Here is a 20,913-nt window from a genome sequence, read left to right on the forward strand (position 1 = left end):
GTGGAATATAGTCTTTGAATCACTCCTATAAAAGCCCCCTGTTCCTGCTGATGGGCAGAATCACAACCTTTGGGATAGGAGTCCCCTGTGCTTCTCCTTTGCCAGCAAAGCAATGAAACCTCTTTTTCCTTTATCTCAAAACCATGTCATCCTTATTGGGTTAGCATCAGGGACAAAGACCAAGTTTTCAGCAGGTGATAACATTTACATTTAGAAAGGAACTCTAACATAAATGAGGAGAAATAATTGGCCATAGATAGTAAAATTAATCTGTAGTAATTCAAGTTGGGAGAACTGAGGAATATTTATTGAGGCAGTCATACCTCAATAAAACCCCAAAATATGCTACCTTGAAGATTGTTTCTTTATAATATTTTAAGATAGCTGTTGTGAGTATGAAAACCCAAAATATTCTACCCTGAAGATTATTTCTTCGGAATATTTCATGATAGCTATTCTGAGAAACTGAAGACATAATTAACTCAGAAAGACTGCCCTTTTATAAAATAAATTTACATCTATAAAGAAAATAAACAGTAGATGCATGCAGAGGCTTTTCTATCTGTTTTCTTATTTCTTCCTAGGAAAGATCTTTTGATAGGAAGTAGAGGTTAGGAGTCTGACACCTGGCTCAGAAAGATAAAGACAAGTGGCTGTTACCTGGGAGACTTTATTTACATAATAAGACAATCCTTCTTCCCTGTGCACCCCCACCCCTCAACCTGAGTCAAGCACTGCCTCCCTTCTTCCTAGAAGCCCAAATTCCAATTCTTTTGTTTAGCTTCTATAACTATCTTTTCCATCTTCTACATTGTGTAGAGTTCTCTTATTCCTGAATGTTAATAAATTTATGTTTTCCCTGCTAATTTCTTTATTGTCAGTTAATTTTATAGAGTAATAGTATACAATCGTCAGAGAAAAAAGGTAAATTTAAAACTCTACACAGAAATGAAGACAACTATTTTTTAAAAGTTTGCACTTACTATTGGAATATTCTGAACAAGGGGTTCAAATGCTGGTGTCTGGAACTCAAATTTGGCCTCTGGATATTCTTCATTTACCACACCTTCAACGCAATAGAGACGTACATCATACCTTGATGTCAACAAAATTTTACAAGGGTAGCGGCCAGGACTGAGAGGAGCAAATCGTAAAGGAACTGAAACACATCCATCAGCAGCTGTCAAAATAATTTAAAATAGTTCAGTCATTTTAAACGGCATAATTCCTAAAATTCATTTTGATAAGTAGTAATATTATTTTTAAATTGCCTCGTACAACTTAGAATAGACTACATTTTACTGAAGACATACACCACACCTAAATCTCTAGGGCTTATCATCCAAGTTTATTTACGAATGAGAGAATATATCTTGTATAAATTGGAGGACAGTCTGCTCCATAAGCTCACTCAGGGCCCCATGCTTAAAAAGATACCACTGTCTTGCTGCTGTATTATCAGGATCAACTCTACACTGGTGGACAGATCAGGGGAGAGGAATCTGCTCAAAGGCTTTTCAGTGCTTAGCCCCAAATTAATATATATTACATTATAATTATATGTGTGTGTGTAAATAAAATCACACTTCATGTTTGAGTTGCAGGAAGAAAGATAATTGGGTGGGTGTGCAAGTGGCCAGGATCCAGCCATCCTGTGCTGTCATTTTCTAGTGCAAAACTCTGAGGAGTCCAAGAATTATAAGTTCAAAAAACTTGGTCTTCCAGGTTGGTATACAGTTCTTTTTGCCAAGGGGAAATAATAAAATGTTTTCTACCTAAAAGTGTGTTCATTTGATTTATGACTTCAAAAATTTAGACAGGTGGTATATGGGCTTCCATTTGTAATTTTGAATTGGGTATTGTAGATGTTAGGGACAAGCAGGATCTGTCCCTTCCAGCCTTACCCTACTCAGGTGTAGATTATTTGGGCCTTAGCTTTTCATTTCATTTTACCCCCTTTTTCCAAATGGAAAGGGAAGGGGAGTAGAGATGGGAGTTAATATACTAAAAATGAATAACCAAAACTAACTGAATGCCTACTAAATGAGAACTTTCCATATATCCCCATTTGATACCCACAACCATATTGAAAAGATACATATTACCTACAATATTCAAATAGGACACCTGACATTCACTGGGGTCAAGTGAATTACTCAAGGTTACATAATTTGAGAATACGGTGGGTAGTTGAAAAGATGTTTGACAAATCTCATAAAATAATGAAAATAAGGGGTTTTTGTTGTTTTCTTGTTTGGCAAAGGGTAAAATCCAGGGCCTTGGAAATGCTAGGCAACTGTTCTATAACCTTTGCTACTCTTTCTTTACAGGTGATATTTACAACTGCAGCAGTTGCCACAATTCTATAGTTAAAGATAACCAAATATATTTAATTTACCAGATTATAGTTACTAAAGAAAATAAATGAGTATGAAGAATATCTTGAAAGAATACTTAATTTTATATAACTTGGACTATTGGAAATAATTAGTGTGATCTACATATCTGCAAATAACCCATAAAAATGTACAGTGCTCAATTCCTAGAGTTGTTCATGGTTGAGACAATAAGTCAATACTGCACTTTTGGTCAGCTATCACTGCAGAAATATCCTCAAAGTTTGTAGTTTGAACTACAAACTTAATTGCTCCTGGTTCTTTGGAGTGAGCTTATATGGGACAGCTTTTCTATTCCATGTGGTACTGGATAGGTATCAGTGTATCATAGTTAGGATTCTGTCCATGAGCTCTCTAGTCTTTTATGAGCTGCATCCAAATTTTTTTCTCTTTTTTTCCACATCTAACAAAAATTTAAATTAATTAATTAATTTATTTTAATTAGGTATAACAGCAGAATAAATTTTCATTCATTGTATCTTTCCACATTTAAAAAAAATTTATTGTTATAGATGGATAGCATGTCTTTATTTTATTTGTTTATTTGTATGTGGTGCTGAGGATTGAACCCAGTGCCTCACATGTGCAAGGCAAGCGCTCTGCCACTGAGCTACAGCCCCAGCCCATCTTTCCACATTTTTATTGGTACATTACAGGTGTACATAATGATGGAATCTGTTGTTGCATATTCGTACTTGCACAGAATATAACAATATAATTTCGCCAATATCACTCCCCAGCATTGACTTCCCTCCTCCTCCTGCCCCTCTGGTACTTTTCCCTGTACTGATCTTTCTTTGATTTTCATGATATAACCTCATCACCTTCCTTTTCCTAACTCCCACATATGAGAGAAAACATACAACCCTTGACCTTCTCAGTTTGGCTTATTTCATTTAACATAATTGTCTCAAGTTCCATTAATTCTCATGAAAATGACAGAATTTCATTTTTCTTTATGGCTGAACAAAACTCCATTGTGTATGTGTGTGTGTGTGTGTGTGTGTGTATACACACACACACACCACATTTTATTTATCCATTTATTTGTTGATAGACACCTAGGCTGGTTCCATAGTTTGGCTGTTGTGAATTGTGCAGCTATAAAAATGGGTATGAATGTATCTTTATAGTATGATGACTTTCATTGTTTAGGATAAAGACCAAGATTGGTGTAATTGAGTCATATGGTGATTCCATGCCTAGCCTTTTGAGGAACCTCCACACTTATTTCCATAATAGTTGTACTAATTTATAATCCAACCAATAGTATAAAGCTGTTTATTTTTCTCCACATCCTCTTTAGCATTTATTATTGTTTGTATTCTTCATGACTACCATTCTGTCTGGTATGAGGTTAAATTTCAGTGTAGTTTTGTTTTGCATTTCCTAATTACCAGCAATGTTAATTTTTTTCATATATTTGTTGGTAATTTGTATTTATTCTTTTTGAGAAGTACTTGTTTAATTCATTTGCCCATCTATTAACTGGGTTATTTGGCTTTTTGTTGTTAAGTTTTTCGAGTTCTTTCTGTCAGAAGAGTAGCTAGCAAAGATTTTCTCCCGTTCTGTAGGTTCTATCTTCACATTTATAATTGTTTCCTTTGCTGTGCAGAAGCTTTTCAATTTGATGTTGTCCCATTTAATAACTCCTGGCATTATTTCCTGAGGTTATAGGGTTCCTACTGAGAAAGTCTATGCCTATAAGTGGAGTGTTGATCCTACATTTCTCCTAGGAGTTGCATACTTTCTGGTTTAATTCCTGGTCTTCAATCCATTTTGAGTTGATTTTTATGCAGGGTGAGAGATAAAGATCTAGTTTCATTCTTCTATATATGGATGACCAGTTTTCTGGGCAGCATTTGTTAAAAAGGCTGTGTTATCTCCAATGTATCTTTTTGTAGTTGTATATGGACATCATGCCTTTATTTTATTTGTTTATTTTTATGTGGTGCTAAAGATAGAACTCAGTGCCTTACAAATGCAAGGCAAGTGCTCTGCTGCTGAGCTACAGCCCCAGCCTCAAACTTTCACTCATGTTTAAAAAATTTTTTTGCAGTACTGGGTACTGAACCCAGGGCCTTGCAGATGTTAGGCAAACACTCTACTGAGCCACTTCCCCAGCATGCTTAACTACCTTATCTTAACTGCAAAGGAAAATACAAATGTGAAACTATCTGGTAATATGAAAATGGTGAAATCAATCTCAGAATTAATTTTGTTTTCTAGTTAGGTTCCTCACATTTTTGTTTTTGAAACTAGGGATTGAATCCAGAGGTGCTTTACCTCTGGGCTACATCCCCGGTCCTTTTCACTTTTTATTTATTTATTTATTTATTTTGGGGGGGATACCAGGGATTGAACTCAGGAGCACTTGACCACTGAGCCTCATCCCCAGCCCTATTTTGTATTTTATTTAGAGACAAGATCTTAGTGAGTTAATTAGCACCTTGCCTTTGCTGAGACTGGCTTTGAATTTGCAATCCTCCTGCCTCAGCCTCTGGAGCTGCTGGGATTACAGGAATGTGCCACTATGTCCAACCTTCATCTCTTATTTTGTGACAAGGTCTCACTAAGTTTTGGAGGGTCTTGCTAAATTGCTGAGGATGGCCTTGAACTATGATCTTCCTGCCTTGGCTCCATATCACTGGGATTGCCAGGGCTCCAGGCTCTCATTTACATTTTGTGACCTTGGCAAACAAAGTATTTTTTTAGAAATTCTTAATCAGCTTACATTAATGAGTGGTATTTGAGCAATAACTTTCTAACACTATTTTTTAATTTAGAGATACTGAGAACTATATCTTACACATAATCCCAACATATAAAATATGTGAAGCTGGGGTTTATGTGGTTGAAGCAAAATGAGAGCCTGAAGCTCCCATTAATTGAAGTAGATTCCTAATAGACAAACCAAAGCACTTGAGAAGAATTTGAAGAATATAATTTGATTAACTCATTTTTGATTTTTCCTGTTCTAATTTGCCATGATTATATGAAAACATATCAAACATGTGGAAGAGATTAAGTAATGTAGTAAATTGCTCATTCTCTCCTATAGTTAAGCTTTTAGGTATATTATTAGCAAACAATAATCACAAGCTCTCATTTCAGAAAATGAGCTAACAAGAGTAAATAATTCCTGGGTAGGATAATGTACACCTATAATCCCAGTGACTAGGGAGGCTGATGCAAGAGGACTGCCAAGTTTGAGCAAGCCTGGAAAATTTGGTGAGACCCTATCCCAAATTAAAATATAAAAAGGGCTAGGAATGTAGCTCAGTGGTAGAGTGTAGCTGGGTTCATTCCCTAGTATAACACCCCCCCACACACACACCTACACATACACCCACACATACATACACACAGTAGTTATATTCATCATATGTTAACTTATATAAATAAAATTTTAAAATATTAATTATAAATAAATATATGAATGATTATATTTTCAGGGATTTTTTTTGGTTGACCTACAACTGGAAAGTTTTTTTTCTATTTTATATATATATTTAAAAACTACATTCATTACAATTTTCCCTGTTTTATTACTTTATTATATTATTAAAGACACATGAGAATCTGCCCCACAAATACTCTAGTGAAGCAAATGATATGTTAACAACTGCTCATTACTGAGTTTCCTCATTTAATAATAAAAGCATGAAATATGATCATAGACTCCGTGTGAAAATAAAAGGATCCAACAACTAAAAATTTTACAGTATGCTTGATTTATTTTCTAAAAAATTTTCATTAGTATAAATGTAGTTTAATATCATCCACGGAGGAAAAGCCATTTTGTGAATAAAATAACAATAATTTAAAATGATAAAAACCTATACTAATTATCAACTAATTTAATTTTTGAAATGTTAGTCAACTTTGGCTGGGGGTATAGTTCAGTAATAGATTCCTTGCTTACCATGAGTAAGGCCCTAGGTTCAATCCCCAGCACCACATAAAAAATACTACATGTATATTATATAGACATACAAAATATATATACTTTCCTTTTCTATCACCAGAAAAAAATATAAACTAATAGTTAGGGGTGAAAAGACAGAGATGGGGAGAGAGATAAGAAAAAAAGGATGATAAAATTAAATGAGAGAATCCAAGAAGGAAAACTAAGTATTTATGTTTGTGATGTAAAGAGAATGGCATAAATGTGACACTTTTTTTTTTTTTTTGATGCCAAGGATTAAACCCAGGGGCACTTAATCACTGAACCACACCCCTAGCTCTTTTGTCTATTTTATTTAGAGATAAGGTGAGGTCTCACTGAGTTGCATAGGGCCTCATTAAGTTATTGAGGCTGGCTTTGAACTCTTAATCCTTCTGTCCCCCAAGCTGCTGGGATTACAGGCATGTGCCACCACATCTGACAAATGTGACACTTTTTTTTTTCTTTTTATGGTTCTGGGGATTGAACCCAATTCCTTGTGCATGAGAAGTAAGCAGTCTACCAACTGAGCTATATCCCCAACCCGAATGTGACACTTTTTAACTGACAAATCCCCAATGGCAAGAATACTGGAAATGCCTCCCTATAAAGTTTGTTAAGTGTACATAAGCAGGGAAAACTGGTATGCAGTTCCCTGTTTGACTTTGCTGAAAATTACAACTACACATTCCCCCAGGTTTCTTAAAGCTTAAGAAAAAAAAGCCACAGAGAAATGTCAAAATGTTGTAGTACATAAATGGTAAGGATTGTCAGTTATTTCAGCATAGCCAAGTAAGACAATAAATATAGAAAAGCCTAATCTTATTAAATTTGTTGTTCAAATCTAGTAGGGATTCACTAATTTTCTGTCTGCTTGATCTATCAATTATTGAAATAAGTATAATACGTTCTTCCACTGTCATTGAGAATTTCTTCATTTCCTCTTTTATATTTGTTGCTTTATTTTATATATTTTTGAGTATATGTGATTAGATGGAAATAAGTTCCCAAGTGTTTTCTAGGTTGGATTTTCCCTTTTTAATTAAGTAATGCATTTATTTGCCTAAATGTGTGTTTATTCTAATATTAATGTATCAATTCCAGCTATATTTTGATTAATAAATACCTGACATAAATTTCTGGATATTTTACCAGGTAATTTTATGAATTGTATAAAGCTCTATTTTCCATTGTAAAAATATAAACTTTTATATTTTAGTCTGTCTATATTTATTGTGATTAATGATACTGAAGTTGCCTAATGGGTTAACTTGTCCTTTGCAATTTATCCTTTACAAACTGGCTTTTTTCCTTTTTTAAAAAAATCTTTTCCCCATATCCTAAATTCTAAAGGAAAGTCACATATAAATGAAAGTATTAATTGTTACAGTCAGCTACAATTGGTGGAAAAAAGGTTTTGAGAAACATTGGTGATGAGATGTTATAATCTGTAATCTTTCTTTAGATTTACAGAACTCAGAACATCTGGTGACTTTTAGACATCATTAGAATGTGCATGAAAGATATGGACCACTGCTGGATTAATGATTACTATAGTATCCACCTATTTGTGGCTAAAAGTATACTTCCTTAATTTTCCTATATAATCTCTTTGATTGGAGTTGTTAGCTAAGATGATCCTTAAGATATAGTCTGGCCAATTTATGATCATATTACTAATCATAAAGTTCTTTCCCTGCCACTGCCTTGCCTTTGGACTAAGTGGCTTCCATCATGCAGTAAGCAAGCAAATGGAACCTTTTGTGCAGTGACAATACATGTTTATTATAACATCTTATTTTGTGTCTCTCTTTACCACATCCTTTCCCTACTTCATCTGTGTTCCCATATTTTAAAAAAATTTAGTTGTTGATGGACTTTTATTTCATTTATTTATTTATATATGGTGCTGAGAATCGAACTCAGTGCCTTACATATGCTAGGCAACAACTCTACCACTGAGCCACAACCCCAGCCCCCCATGTTTTTATTAGATTCATCAAGTTTTCTTTATTTCCTTTTATGCCACTAAAGGTTTAAAAATTATCCATTCTATCTCATAGTTTTGGGTTATCCCAAATGTCAATATTCATACCTCATTTAAAAAATATTTTAAAATAGTTCAACCCTGGTTCCCCCAAATCTAAGAACCTTACATGTCTATAATGACAATAAATCCTTCCTTATATAGTTGTCTAGTAATTGAGTTTAGTTCATTTTTATAACAACTGAATTATTCATTCTATAGTCAGTGCTCATGGGATTTATCCACATTTACTGATTATTTTATTAACTAATGTGCTTAGATTCTAAACTACTCTGAATTCAATTTAATTTAACTATAAGTAGATCTTAAATTTGTTGCTAGCAAATTACTTCGAGTTTTAAGTTGTCTCAATTTCTTTGTTAGGTTGCAATGGTTAGGTTTCATCCTGACTCTTGAATGATATTTTACTAGAATATAAAATGCTATACTGACAGTTCATTTGCATCAGCACCATAGATATACAATCTTTTGGTTTCTAATGTTACTGTTGGTAATTCTGGCTGCAGCATAATTTTTGTTCCTTTGCAAAATGGTCTGTTCTTTTCCTCCTATAACTTCTCAGAATTTCTCTTGTCTTTGCTATTCTATTATCTCACTATACAACCTTATCTGTATGAATTTAGGTGCCACTCTATTGTCTTCTGACATCCTAAAAATATTTCTGCCACTTCTTTTCTCTTTTGCTCCTAGAAATAGAGATTTGTCATTCCTAAATGCTCACTCCTACATGTCTTATTCTCCTTTCATTTTCCAGTAATCTCTTAGACATAAATGTGGAGATAGTTGAATGTACATCCCTTGGACCAATTTCCTCCATCAAACAAGTATCCATCTATTAAATGTAGATCGGATATATCCAATTGCAATTTTCTAATAAGTCAGAGGAAAATTTCCACCATGGAAAATCTCTTTATCTTCTGGTTAATTGACAACTTTATTTCTACCAAAAACATGCGCCATAACTCACTTGAATGCTTCCTATCTCTGCCACCACCATCACTACCAGGTCTAAAAGTCAGAAACTGTACAGCCTTGATAGGATAATGTTCCTCTACATTTTCCCCCTAATGGTTGTACTTATTGAGTCCAGGAGGATTTGTTTCCTCAGGAGGAATGCAAAAGAGAAATGTCAATAGAGTGCCACAGTAATACACAAAGCAAGACTCATTCCACATTCATTCATTAGAAAAAAAATCATTTTAAACACCTACTATGTGCTAGGAGGTATGCAATGAGGAGGCAGATTCCTGACTTTCTAGTAGGTGCAAATAATACATTTTTGAGGAAAAAGATGATCATGGGGTAGACTGTTTCCTCTTTATACCTAAATTATGTTTTAATTGGGCTTGAGTCGACAGAGGCCATTAAATGTGTTTTTCAATCTGGCCACATCAGCTTAGTAATTAGGGGGAATTCCTCATAGGATTCATATAAATAGCTGGCTGCTATCTTTCCTTTCCATTGCTGTTTAATATTTGAATTTCTGAATGTCTTCATGGATCATTTAATGGAAAATTAAGAGAGAGCCTATCAAGGAGTGCTAGCATGCCAGCATTTAGTTAAAGTTGTGGGTTTTTTCATATATAATTTTCTAAGAAGACAAAATTTCCAAAAGAAAAGAACTGAAATAAGATTTCACTTTCTAATTAACCCCTCCATGGGGATAGAAGCAAGGGATTGCTGACAAAAATTAACTTTGTGCTTTGCATTTTCATTTCTGAATACCATAAACTTTCTCTAATTGTCTTGTATTAAAAATCAACTCTTTTTTGAACAGAGTTGGTTTGTAAGTTCTTGCTGATTGATTTACTAAGTGTGCAAATTAGTTTGAATGAGCTGTGAGCAAGCCAATAAACAGTATGTTCTCTAGGACTAAAACTAGGGGAAAAGGCTTATAAAATTTCTGATTAAATGCTTCTCTAAATGTATTATTGCAGAGCATATGTTCACTGTTGAAGACCTAATAGAAAGAAAAACTATTTTAAAGTTCACATTTCTTTTACTTGTGGGCTCTGTGTCCAGAGATTAAAAATGAAAAAAAAAAGTTAAAATGAGTTATTTATCAGACTGAAAATATCTTATATTAAAACTAAAATGATAAAGAATATATTCAGTCTTAGAAATAACAATTATGGCATGCCTGTAATCCCAGAGGCTCAGGAAGCTGAGGCAGGATTGCAAGTTCAAAACCCACCTTAGCAACAGCGAGGCCCTGAGCAACTCAGTGAGACCCTCTCTGTAAATAAAATACAAAATAGGGCTGAGGATGTGGCTCAGTGGGCAAATGCCCCTGAGTTCCATCCCTAGTACCAAAAAAAAAAAAAAAATCATGTTTAAATTGTTATATTAAATTATTTGTCTTAAGATGTATTATTTTAATAATACAAGACACAATATTGTCTTATTGATGGCATAGTATGAAGTAACAGCCTGGAGTGGGTAGAAAATCCAAATGTTAGAACATGATATAGACTGGCAACTGAATAAGCTATAGACTCTGAACGTGAGAGGACAGATGTTGGGGCTCAAAGAATAATACTACCAGAATAGGATGCTTTTTTAGCATGTTGAGCAACTTGAGCTAAAGAAAATTAAAAGGCCTTAAAAGCACTTTTGCTCCTCTCATTCCAAAAGCAGGGAAGAGCTTTCTCTGGAATTCTCATTTGCATTAAGGGAACACAATTTCCTTCCACCCCACACTGAAATCCCATTTTCTGACTCAGAAAAGAAGACAAATATAACCACACCTGGAGCTGGATGGACTTCTATTATAAGGTAATATCTATCTCTTAGGCTCATTCAAATTCTAAAGATAATCTTTTACAAGCTCATCTTTGTCTTTAGCACTATTCATTCCCCATTCTTCTCTTCCCCAATAGAAAAGGGATATAGAAATTTGTGAACAATATTAAGGGAGTGGGTAATCATACTCCTGTGGTTTTTTTCCCTATTTGCATGCTAATAAATTTGTATGCTTTTTCTTCTTCATAATATTTATCAATTTATTCCAATGGACCTGGAGAGGGCAAAGGGAAAATTTCCTTTTGTCCTTTCTCAGATATGGGAAGGCAACCAAGAGAGAAACTTATCAGTTATTACTGGGATAATCAAAAGTAGGAAGTAAGCATATAATCAGGCAAGTGGCACAGAGAAAAGAGAAAATAGATACAGCTGATGTCAAGCCAGTTTCATAGTTAAGAAAGACCTAGGATTTCAAATTGAGTTTGAGGGGGCCTAGGTTTGGCAGGAATAATAAACCAAAATCTGAGAAGGAGCCTGGCAGGAACAAACCAGGATTTAAGAAATAAAGTAGAAACTTATTCCAGGATGCTGAGAAATAAGACAGAGAGTGATGCATTATAAGGATGAAGTCATGTAAAAGGGGAGCCAGGGCTATAAGACCTAGCATCAGACTGGTATGCACAACCCTCAAGTATGACACAAGGCTGGTACTAAGCACATATCAGGCTTCAGATTCCACTCCTGAGATGAAAATTGACTTGGGGATTGGGATGGAACTTCTCAATAGGGATGGCAGCAGGAAGGGAAAGAAATTGGAAATTTTCTATATTCAATGCTACTGAAAGTGTAGCTATTGGACTTCTTTAAAATATTAACAATAAGAAAATATTACTGTAAAGGGCTGTGAACTGAAGTTCTCTAAAGCAGCCTCATCTATATTAAAGATGCTATAGAATGAACTGGGCTGACTAGAACATTGTGATTGTGGAGAGATGGAATGTTGTAGGTCAGGAGTCAAAATTACCTTGGGCTCTCTAACTCCCTTTAATAGGCATTTGCTTTCAACCTCTATATCTGTAAAACTCTTGGAATTTATCACTGAGTATAACCAACTCTAGCCTCCACCAACCCTAAAGCTAATAATGTTATAACATTTGAAACATATAGAAAAGATTGCTCCATCTTGTTGTGTTGCCCACTTACCAGTGTATTTGTGTAATGTATTGATTCATAACATCTTTGGTCTGTGGCTAAAAAGTTCATGTAACACCTTCTAGAACACTCTTTCAAAGCAACTTCAATTTGTGTTTCCAGGCCTAAATCACTCATATTTGGCTCAGAATATTATTCTCTTATTTTCCATTAAAGCATAGTCATTATTTTGCATGGACAGGATACATTTTATGTGTTTTCTCAGATCCCCTTGATTCTAGCAGCCTCAGTCACTTGTCCTATTTCCATGTTCCTCTACCTGGAGATGACCTATATCTTGCATCAGAAGTTACAAAAACAAGTCTTGGCTTCCACTTTACAGTCAGAAAAATCAGCCCCATATGCAGTTTCAGGCTCCTTTTACCATGGTAAGTCATGGAACTTGACACTCCATGGGCCAGGAAGTGCTACCTTGAAGGCTAGAGCAATTTATTAACTCCTCATAGAGTAAAATGTGGCAAAAGGAAGAGAAGACAGGACATAAACATGTTGATAAAATTATTTTCCTCCCTTTCTCATATTGATTGCTCAGGAGCACTTTTCATATGGCTTTTCTAGGGATGCATCCTGAGAGACCTGTTGTCTATAATCATGGAAGTAAGTAATGGACATAATGGTAACAGCTCATGTATCAAGCATTTTGTATTTTCTGTTTTTCCCTTCCTGTTTCTCTTATTTTTCTACTCTCAGTGCCCTGGGTTTTCACCATCCAAGAAAAACATCATGACCTAATTCTTGCTTCAAGCTTCATTTCTAGGGAACTTAAATTGACCTAATTTATTAACTTAAGAATAAATGGCACTGTGACTTATTATTTTATATAGCATAGAATAATGGAATAGCAATACACAAAAACTTAGTAGTTTTACTCAAAAGGCTTACTTTAATTATTCAGTAGTCTTAGGTGCTTACTCAGAAGACTTTGGAATTGGGTAAGACCTGGAAATACCCAAAATAGCAAAGTGCTCAAATTGATTTTCAGGAAAAGCCTCCAGATCCTCTCAAGGATAGTTTGGAACCTGCTTTGAAATAACTGACATGTGCAACCTGATGAGCCATCTCATTATGTCCATGACCTTCTGATGGTACAAGCTTAAAATATCCCCCAATAGAACATGATAACTCACCCTGGAAAGAATCATGAAATGTGGGTGTAGGCAAGATGACCATTTACACCTGCGTAAAAGGACATTAAATCATCCCCCTTTAACCACCCAATTTAAAAAAAAAACAACTCTTTTCTTTCTTCTTTTTCTTATTTGTTTGTTTGTTTGTTTGTTTATTTATTTATTTATTTTTAAATAACAGAGACTGAACCCAGGGGTGGCTTAACCAATGAGCCACATCCCTAGCCTTTTTTATTATTATTTATTCTTTTATTTTGAGACAGGGTCTTGCTAAATTGCTTAGGGCCTTGCTAAATTGCTGAGGCTGGCAATTATCAACTCACAACTCTCCTGCCTCAGCCTCCTGTGTGGCTAGGATTATGGCTCCTTCTTTCCTCTTATAAATTTTCCTCCTACCAACTGATTGGGAAGACAGATTTGAGCTTCTTTTTAGCTCCTGACCCCTTTGCTGGTGGACTGTGCAATAAAGTCTAATCTTTTTGCAAAAATCTGGTACCAAGTATTGGCTTCTCTGTGCATGGGTCAGTAATTCCCTGCTCAGTGTCAATTTCTGGAAACTCAGATAGGACTTTGAGTCCTTTAACTGCCTGTCCTAGACTCTGTGGTCCCTTGATAGTATGGCTATGACCTGCAGTGGCCAGCTGGACTGATACCAATCTGGAAGCATCAGCTTCCTGAATCTGTTTTCCCACTGTGCCACTGTCAGCCCTCAGCATCAACTTTACTTTTGCAAAAATAAAATAAACTTATCCAGGAGCCAGGCATGTTGGCACATGCTTGTAATCCCAGCGGTTAGGGAGGCTGAGTCAGGAGGATTGCAGGTTCAAAGCCAGCCTCAGCAAAGGCAAGGCACTAAGCAACTGAGTGAGACCCTGTCTCTAAATAAAATACAAAATAGGGCTGGGGATGGGGCTCAGTGGTCAAGTTCAATCCCAGTACCAAAAAAACAAAAAGAAAGAAAGAAAAAGAAAAAGAAAGAAACAAACAAACTAACTTATCTGGAAAGAAGATATTTCTGGGTGGGTAATCCTACTAGGACAACTATTCTTTGAACTGCCTTTCTGGTTTAGGGGCATAAACTACAACTCTGGTTTTGACTTTTTTTTTTTTTTTTTTAGTAGCAGGGATTGAACTCAGGGGCACTTAACCACTGAGCCACGTTCCCAGCCCCTTTACTTTTTATTTTGAGACAGTCTCAGTAAGTTGATTAAGGCCTCACTGAGGCTGGCTTTGAACTTACGATCCTCTTGCCTTAGCCTCCCATGTAACTGGGATTACAGGCATGTGCCACTGTGCCAGCTTGGTTTTGAGTTTTGGGTGTTGTTATAGGTTAGATATGGAATGTTCCCCAAAGACTCATATGCTGAAGGCGTAGTCCCTAATGCAGAAATGTTTTGAAGTGAGACTTTTGAGAATTTCTTGGATTAGGAGGGCTCTAACCTCATCAGTGGATTAATCCATTGACAGATTCATAATTGTATGGACTATTGAGATATGGTGGAAACTGTAAGAGGCGGGTCCTAGTTGGAGGTAGTAGGTCACAGGGGCCATGCCCTGGAAGGGATTATCTAGTATCTAGTTCTTAGTCTCTTCCTTTCTTTCTTTCTCCCCCTATCCCTCCCTCTCTCAGTCCCCCCACATTCCCTCTCCCCCTCCCTCCTGGCTACCACCATTATGTGAGAAGATTTGTTCTGCCATGCCCTTTCACCAGGATGTACTATCTCATCACAGGTCCAGAAACAACAGAGCCAAGTAGACATGGATTGAAACCTCTGAAACTGTGAGACAAAATAAATGTTTTCTCCTCAAAGCTGATATTCTTAGGTATTTTATTAGTAACAAAAAGCTGGCTAACACAGAAAATTAGTTCTACAAGCAGGGTGAAATAATCTTTTGAGGAGTCATGGAATAGTTCAGTTACTTGGACTGGTCTGGTCTGGTCTGAAAATGCACTCTGGTTTAATGTAATTGTTCATTGTTTTATGTATCCTTTTGCTTATTAGTGTGTTTGTTAGTCTCTGTTTTATTAGTTTGTGTTTGTGATAATTGACTTGATAGACTAAGATATTTGGTGGCTGTGGCATTATCCATTTGAAATTTTTCTATATGAATATCTTTTGGCCTCCAAAGAAAACAGACAAATGCTCCCTCTGGCTCAATCTGGGCACCTCTAGGTGAATAAAAAGTCTTGACAGAGCTTTCATGGTAACACACCCATGATGTGATGTGATTTTAGAGGGAACCACCTCAGAAGAACTGGGTTGGGGAACTCTAGCAGCTAAACCCAGAGGTACACAGAAGGGAGTGATCAATCTCATTATACTCTGAGCTGCCCCACACCCCTTAATGTTTAAGTTTTTTTGAGACATATGAAAGGCGATGTTCAGTTCATTGGTGACTCTCTGGGAAGGAATCCCCATAAGCAGCATATTATTGACCCAAAACATTTCCTGAGCACCAATTCTTGTTCTGGCCCACCAGATAAGCCTCTTACAAAAATAGATCCTAAAGATAGCTTGGGCAGAATTTAGTTCAAACACATCAAGGTAAACTTTCCCCAGAATTCTGAGGAATTGTTTTGGAGAGATTTCTTGCAGCTGTATCCCTATTGCTGGCAGGAGTTTCTCTGGCACTTTTTAACAAAATTGAGCTCATGGTAATATCTTATGGCCTTTTTTCTGGTGTGTTCACTTTCAGTTCCACACACCTCATTTATTAGTTTGTTTGATCTGTGTGCCTCATTAAAATTTTCTTATAAATACATTTAAGATAATTCTTAAACTATAGTTTAGAGTTGACATGTAAGGATTTTTAACTCTATGTTCTGCCTATTTTAAATCTGTTGATTATTCAAGGTTGCTTGGAAGTTTATTAGTTTAGCCAGTCCTAGCTAAAATGCAAACATCTAAGTGTTAATTCCTAAACTCATTTGAAAGTAAGGAAGGGAAAAAAGATATGAGGTTTTTTGTAAATACTACTACTACTACTACTAATAATAATAATAATAAAAACAAGGTGTTATGAGAATTGTTTTAACTGAAACAATTTGTCCCATAGCCTATAAGACTGTCAAGTGAAAATAATTTAATAAGCTAATAAATCAATAGATGCCTTTTGAATCTATGTATGAAAATATAAATGTGCTTATGAAATAAAATTGCAAAACAATTTTATTTTCCTAAAAATAAAACATAGAGAGTGACTTATACTAAAACCTTCAAGTTTTAGAAGAAAAAAATAGTCAAAGAATGAAAGAATATCATATAAAAATTGTTAATCAGAAATTATGTAGGTAGAAATAAGTGACTGAAAATTATGGAGACAATTGATAAATATAGAAATCTAAGATGTCAAGACAGCACTAATAATTTATGAGATACCATTTTGGCTTGAAAACCAGAGTAGCAAAGTCTTTTTATTGAAATAATATTCCCAAAGTCAAAATTGGGTGAGTTCTCATATGGCTAATCAAATTTCTCTCTCTATGGTTACTGTCAATAAAATTAATTGGCTAGTGACATAGATGGAGTGATACTAAACCACAAAAGAGTAGAAACTGATACTGAAAATGCCAAAGTATATGACTCAAAGATGAACACTGGAAATACCTTTTTTTATCAAAGTTCTCAAAAGGTGAAAGCCTTCTCTACTGTGTTCACTGCTTTATCTCTGGTTCCTGAACATCACCTGTACATAGTAAACTCTCAATAAATATTTGTTGAATGAAATATCTCATCATCTAATATCTTAGATATATGTTCTGGATATTTAATCTCTCTGAAACATAGAGGTTGAACTAGATCAAAGGCTTTCAAAGTATGTTCATTGGAACTCTGACCTTATGAGAGTCTGCTTTTGAACCACTGCTAAGGGTAAACAGGGGATAAAGGATATCAGTAGATGGAGTCCTAAAGGATTTTCTCTAGTTTTGAACAGAAAAGCTTTATAAACTGAAAATTTCATAATATTTGAGCTTGCCTCCCAAAATATTAAATGTGCATGTCCACACATACTCTCAAACATAGCACAAGGTAATTTCTGAGGGTCCATAATGGCCTCATAACCTCCATATATTAGGATTTCTACATTTATGATTGTTTTAGTCAGCTTTTTTGCTGCAGTGACTAAAAGATCCCACCAGAACAATTGTAGAGGAGGAAAAGTTTATTTGGGGGCTCATGATTTCAGAGGTCTCAGTCCATATACAGCCAGCTCCATTCCCCAGGGCTCCAGGTAAGGCTGAATATCATGGCAGAATGAGTGTGGCAGGAGGAAGCAGCTCACATGATGATCAGAAAGCAGAGACACTCTACTCACCAGATACAAAATATATACCCTGAAGCCATGCCTCCCAATGCCCACCTCCTCCAGCCACATCTCCAGCCACTTGGTTAATCACATCAAGGGATTAATTCACTAATTGGGTTAAGACTCTCACAACCCAATCATTTATCCTCTGAATCTTCTTGCATTGCCTTACACATGAGCTTTTGGGGGACACCTCACATCCAAACCATAACAATGACTTCATAAATAATTCCAGGTAAATTTAAATAGGTACAAACTGAATTATAAAAGATCGAGAAAACTTAAGAATTTCCAGTCAAATTATGGCATGCTGGCTTTAGTGAACTATGATAGGGGGGAAAAAACTAAATTGCATAAATATTGATATTATTAATGTATCTTCTATGGTTATTAAAATCATCCTCAAGGGCTGGGGATTTGGCTCATGCGGTAGCGCGATCGCCTGGCATGCGTGCGGCCCGGGTTCGATCCTCAGCACCACATACCAACAAAGATGTTGTGTCCGCCGAGAACTAAAAAATAAATATTAAAAATTCTCTCTCTCTCTGTCTCTCTCTCTCTCCCCTCTCTCACTCTCTCTTTAAAAAAAAAAATCATCCTCAAAACTTTAGCAATTAAATCACTATGACTAAAAGAATTTGCAAGTGTGTTCTATATCATTCTACAGAAATAACCAAAAATTCTATCCATAGTTTCTGAGAGAATCATCACAGTTATAAAAGATATGGTAAAAAGAATAAGAAGTAGTTTCACTTCCAACATTACAGCATGAAGATACCCATGGCCACACTTCCCAGCAAAGTGGAGATATTATAAAAAATAAAATATAAATAAGAACACCTTTGATGTTTCTGTATATTAAAGGAATATAGTTAATGGTCCTTCATTTATTCAAGGAAATACATGAAAACTTGATTTAAAAGAATGACTCTGTAGTATTTGTACCAACAGGTGCCCTCAATCCTCTTCACTCTTAAATTACAAAGATGGAAATCATTCCAAATGGATCCAAGCAAAAACAAATGATAATCTTTATCATTTCACATGGTAGGAGGTATATATTTCCTCTCATCTTATATACCTGAGCATGCTGCTTGACGATTTTTCTCTTTTGCATGCATACCTGCAATCCATATTGTAGTCCTAATTTTTTATTATTTACTCACAACAGTTTATTATCAATGAATCCTTCAAAGGGAAGAACGTTAAAATTTTGATCATTTTTCCCAAGGGAATTAATGTTCAATGTATCATTCAATTAGTGGCTAAATAAATAAATGGCTTAGATTGACAATTTTAGTTGTATTTTAAAATAGTCTCAGATTTATCTAGTTCTCTCAAAGGGGATTTAAAAGTTATGAAAAAAAGTTACTAATTTAAAATTCTAATAGTACATTGAAAAGTTGGAGTTATTAAAGATAAAAATGTAACATATGATGAGTGGTTTCAAACTATTGGGAAGACAAATTTGCCCTTACAGCTGTGTGACTGACTCAGGATTTTATTTTTATTTTTTGAATTTGAATGTTTAGACAAGGCATCTATTCTCTAATCAACATAGAATTCATCATTCCTATTGCCTAAGACCAGACATAACCCTTAAATTATCATTACCTGCTTGGCTACTTGGTGTTTGCATTTGGGATCTCAGTTCTTCTAGGAAGGTAAAGTGAACAGATTATCTTATAATTTACAACTTATAACCACCCTTTCAGACGTAGAGATATTTTACAGTCAGCATAAATGCACAGAGTAACAAATAAAATGTCTTTTTGAATGCTAAGAATTGAACTTATGGCCTCCCACATGCTCCTACTGAACCCCCACCCCAAAGAAAACTGTAATGCAACCGACTTTAGCAAAAATGTACCTTGGAACCCATAATACTAGAGTTATTCTAGTATTAGCCCTGGTAAGAAATTACATTCTTATTATCTAGCAACTTGAAAGAAACTAAAATTAAAGGAAATTTTAAATAGTTAAACATATTTAGTATCATTTTTTACATCTTATCACTTGCAATGAATCATGTCAGTGTATCAATATTGTTAATAAATATGGCTTATACATTCTTGATCACCACAACAGAATAAAAGGGCACCTGGAAACAAATAGTAAATACTTAAGTAATAAAGACCATGGTTTGGATCAAATATAAATTACACATAAATGACACATGATTCACTTTTCATATGTTCTTGCTATTAACATTCCTGGAACAATGCTAGATAATCCACTCAAGATATTGTTGATTACCTGTTGTATCTGAAGGTATAAATCCTGTAGGCTGAGTCAATTTAGCTTGAGTTTCTGAAATCTGAGGTATGTAGATTTTCCTAGGGATATCAAAATGTTCTGGAAGGCTCAGTTCTGTTCTATATAAAATAGACTTAGGCTTCTTCAACTTTGACATATTAAACAGCATAAGAGACTGCAAATAAATGGGAAAGTTGGAATTAAGTCTCTTAAATTTTACCTTCAAAACACAAAAAAATAGTATTATGTATTTAGACAATAAATTTGGGAAAAACAAACCAAAGGACAGAATTTTTATTTCTTTAGAGATATTATTATGTAATTGATGGAAGGCAGCACTAACACATTTCACAGAACCAATGTACTTACCTTTTACTGAGACATGGTCAAGGTCCCCTGCTCTAATGCTTTTTTTTTAAATTTATTTTTTAGTTGTAATACCTTTTTATTTATTTATTTATTTTTATGTGGTGCTGAGGATCCAATGGGTCTTGCACATGCTAGGTGAATGCTCTACTGCTGAGCCACAACCCCAGCCCTGCTCTAATGCTTTTAGTGTTGAGGAATTATTTGCCTGGGGAGGAAACCATTCTAAAAGTGAATAGCAATGAAAAAGTGCTTCCCTCCTTGAGTTAGAAACTATGCTGTTTCACATCTACCCATCAGATATAGTTATTGTTAACAGTAGAGACTGAGTCCTCCTCTTTCACTAATGATCATTTTGTGATTATATGAAAATATTTAGCTCCACCTTCTCAATAGATACGCAAATATTCTTCATATATAGGTTTGATATTTTTAGTTCCTTCAACTTTTACTCATATAATGTGGATTACTTCAATTTACTCTCATGCATATACTTCTTTAGACACAGTATTT

At 35.1% G+C, this 20,913-nt stretch overlaps 1 protein-coding gene across 1 annotated transcript in view; it reads right to left on the reverse strand.

The window, feature by feature from the left end:
- Positions 1-20,913, reverse strand: part of Cfap47 (cilia and flagella associated protein 47) — a 408,435-nt gene that overhangs the window by 142,561 nt on the left and 244,961 nt on the right. Inside the window, exons 45-46 of the mRNA XM_021725557.3 lie at positions 20,035-20,209; positions 984-1,180 (exon numbers count right to left, since the gene is read on the reverse strand). Coding sequence (XP_021581232.3) covers positions 984-1,180; positions 20,035-20,209 — 372 coding nt within the window. The remainder of the gene's footprint in view (positions 1-983; positions 1,181-20,034; positions 20,210-20,913) is intronic.

The sequence above is a fragment of the Ictidomys tridecemlineatus genome, chromosome X (genome assembly GCF_052094955.1).
Source record: "Ictidomys tridecemlineatus isolate mIctTri1 chromosome X, mIctTri1.hap1, whole genome shotgun sequence".
Lineage (NCBI taxonomy): Eukaryota > Metazoa > Chordata > Mammalia > Rodentia > Sciuridae > Ictidomys > Ictidomys tridecemlineatus.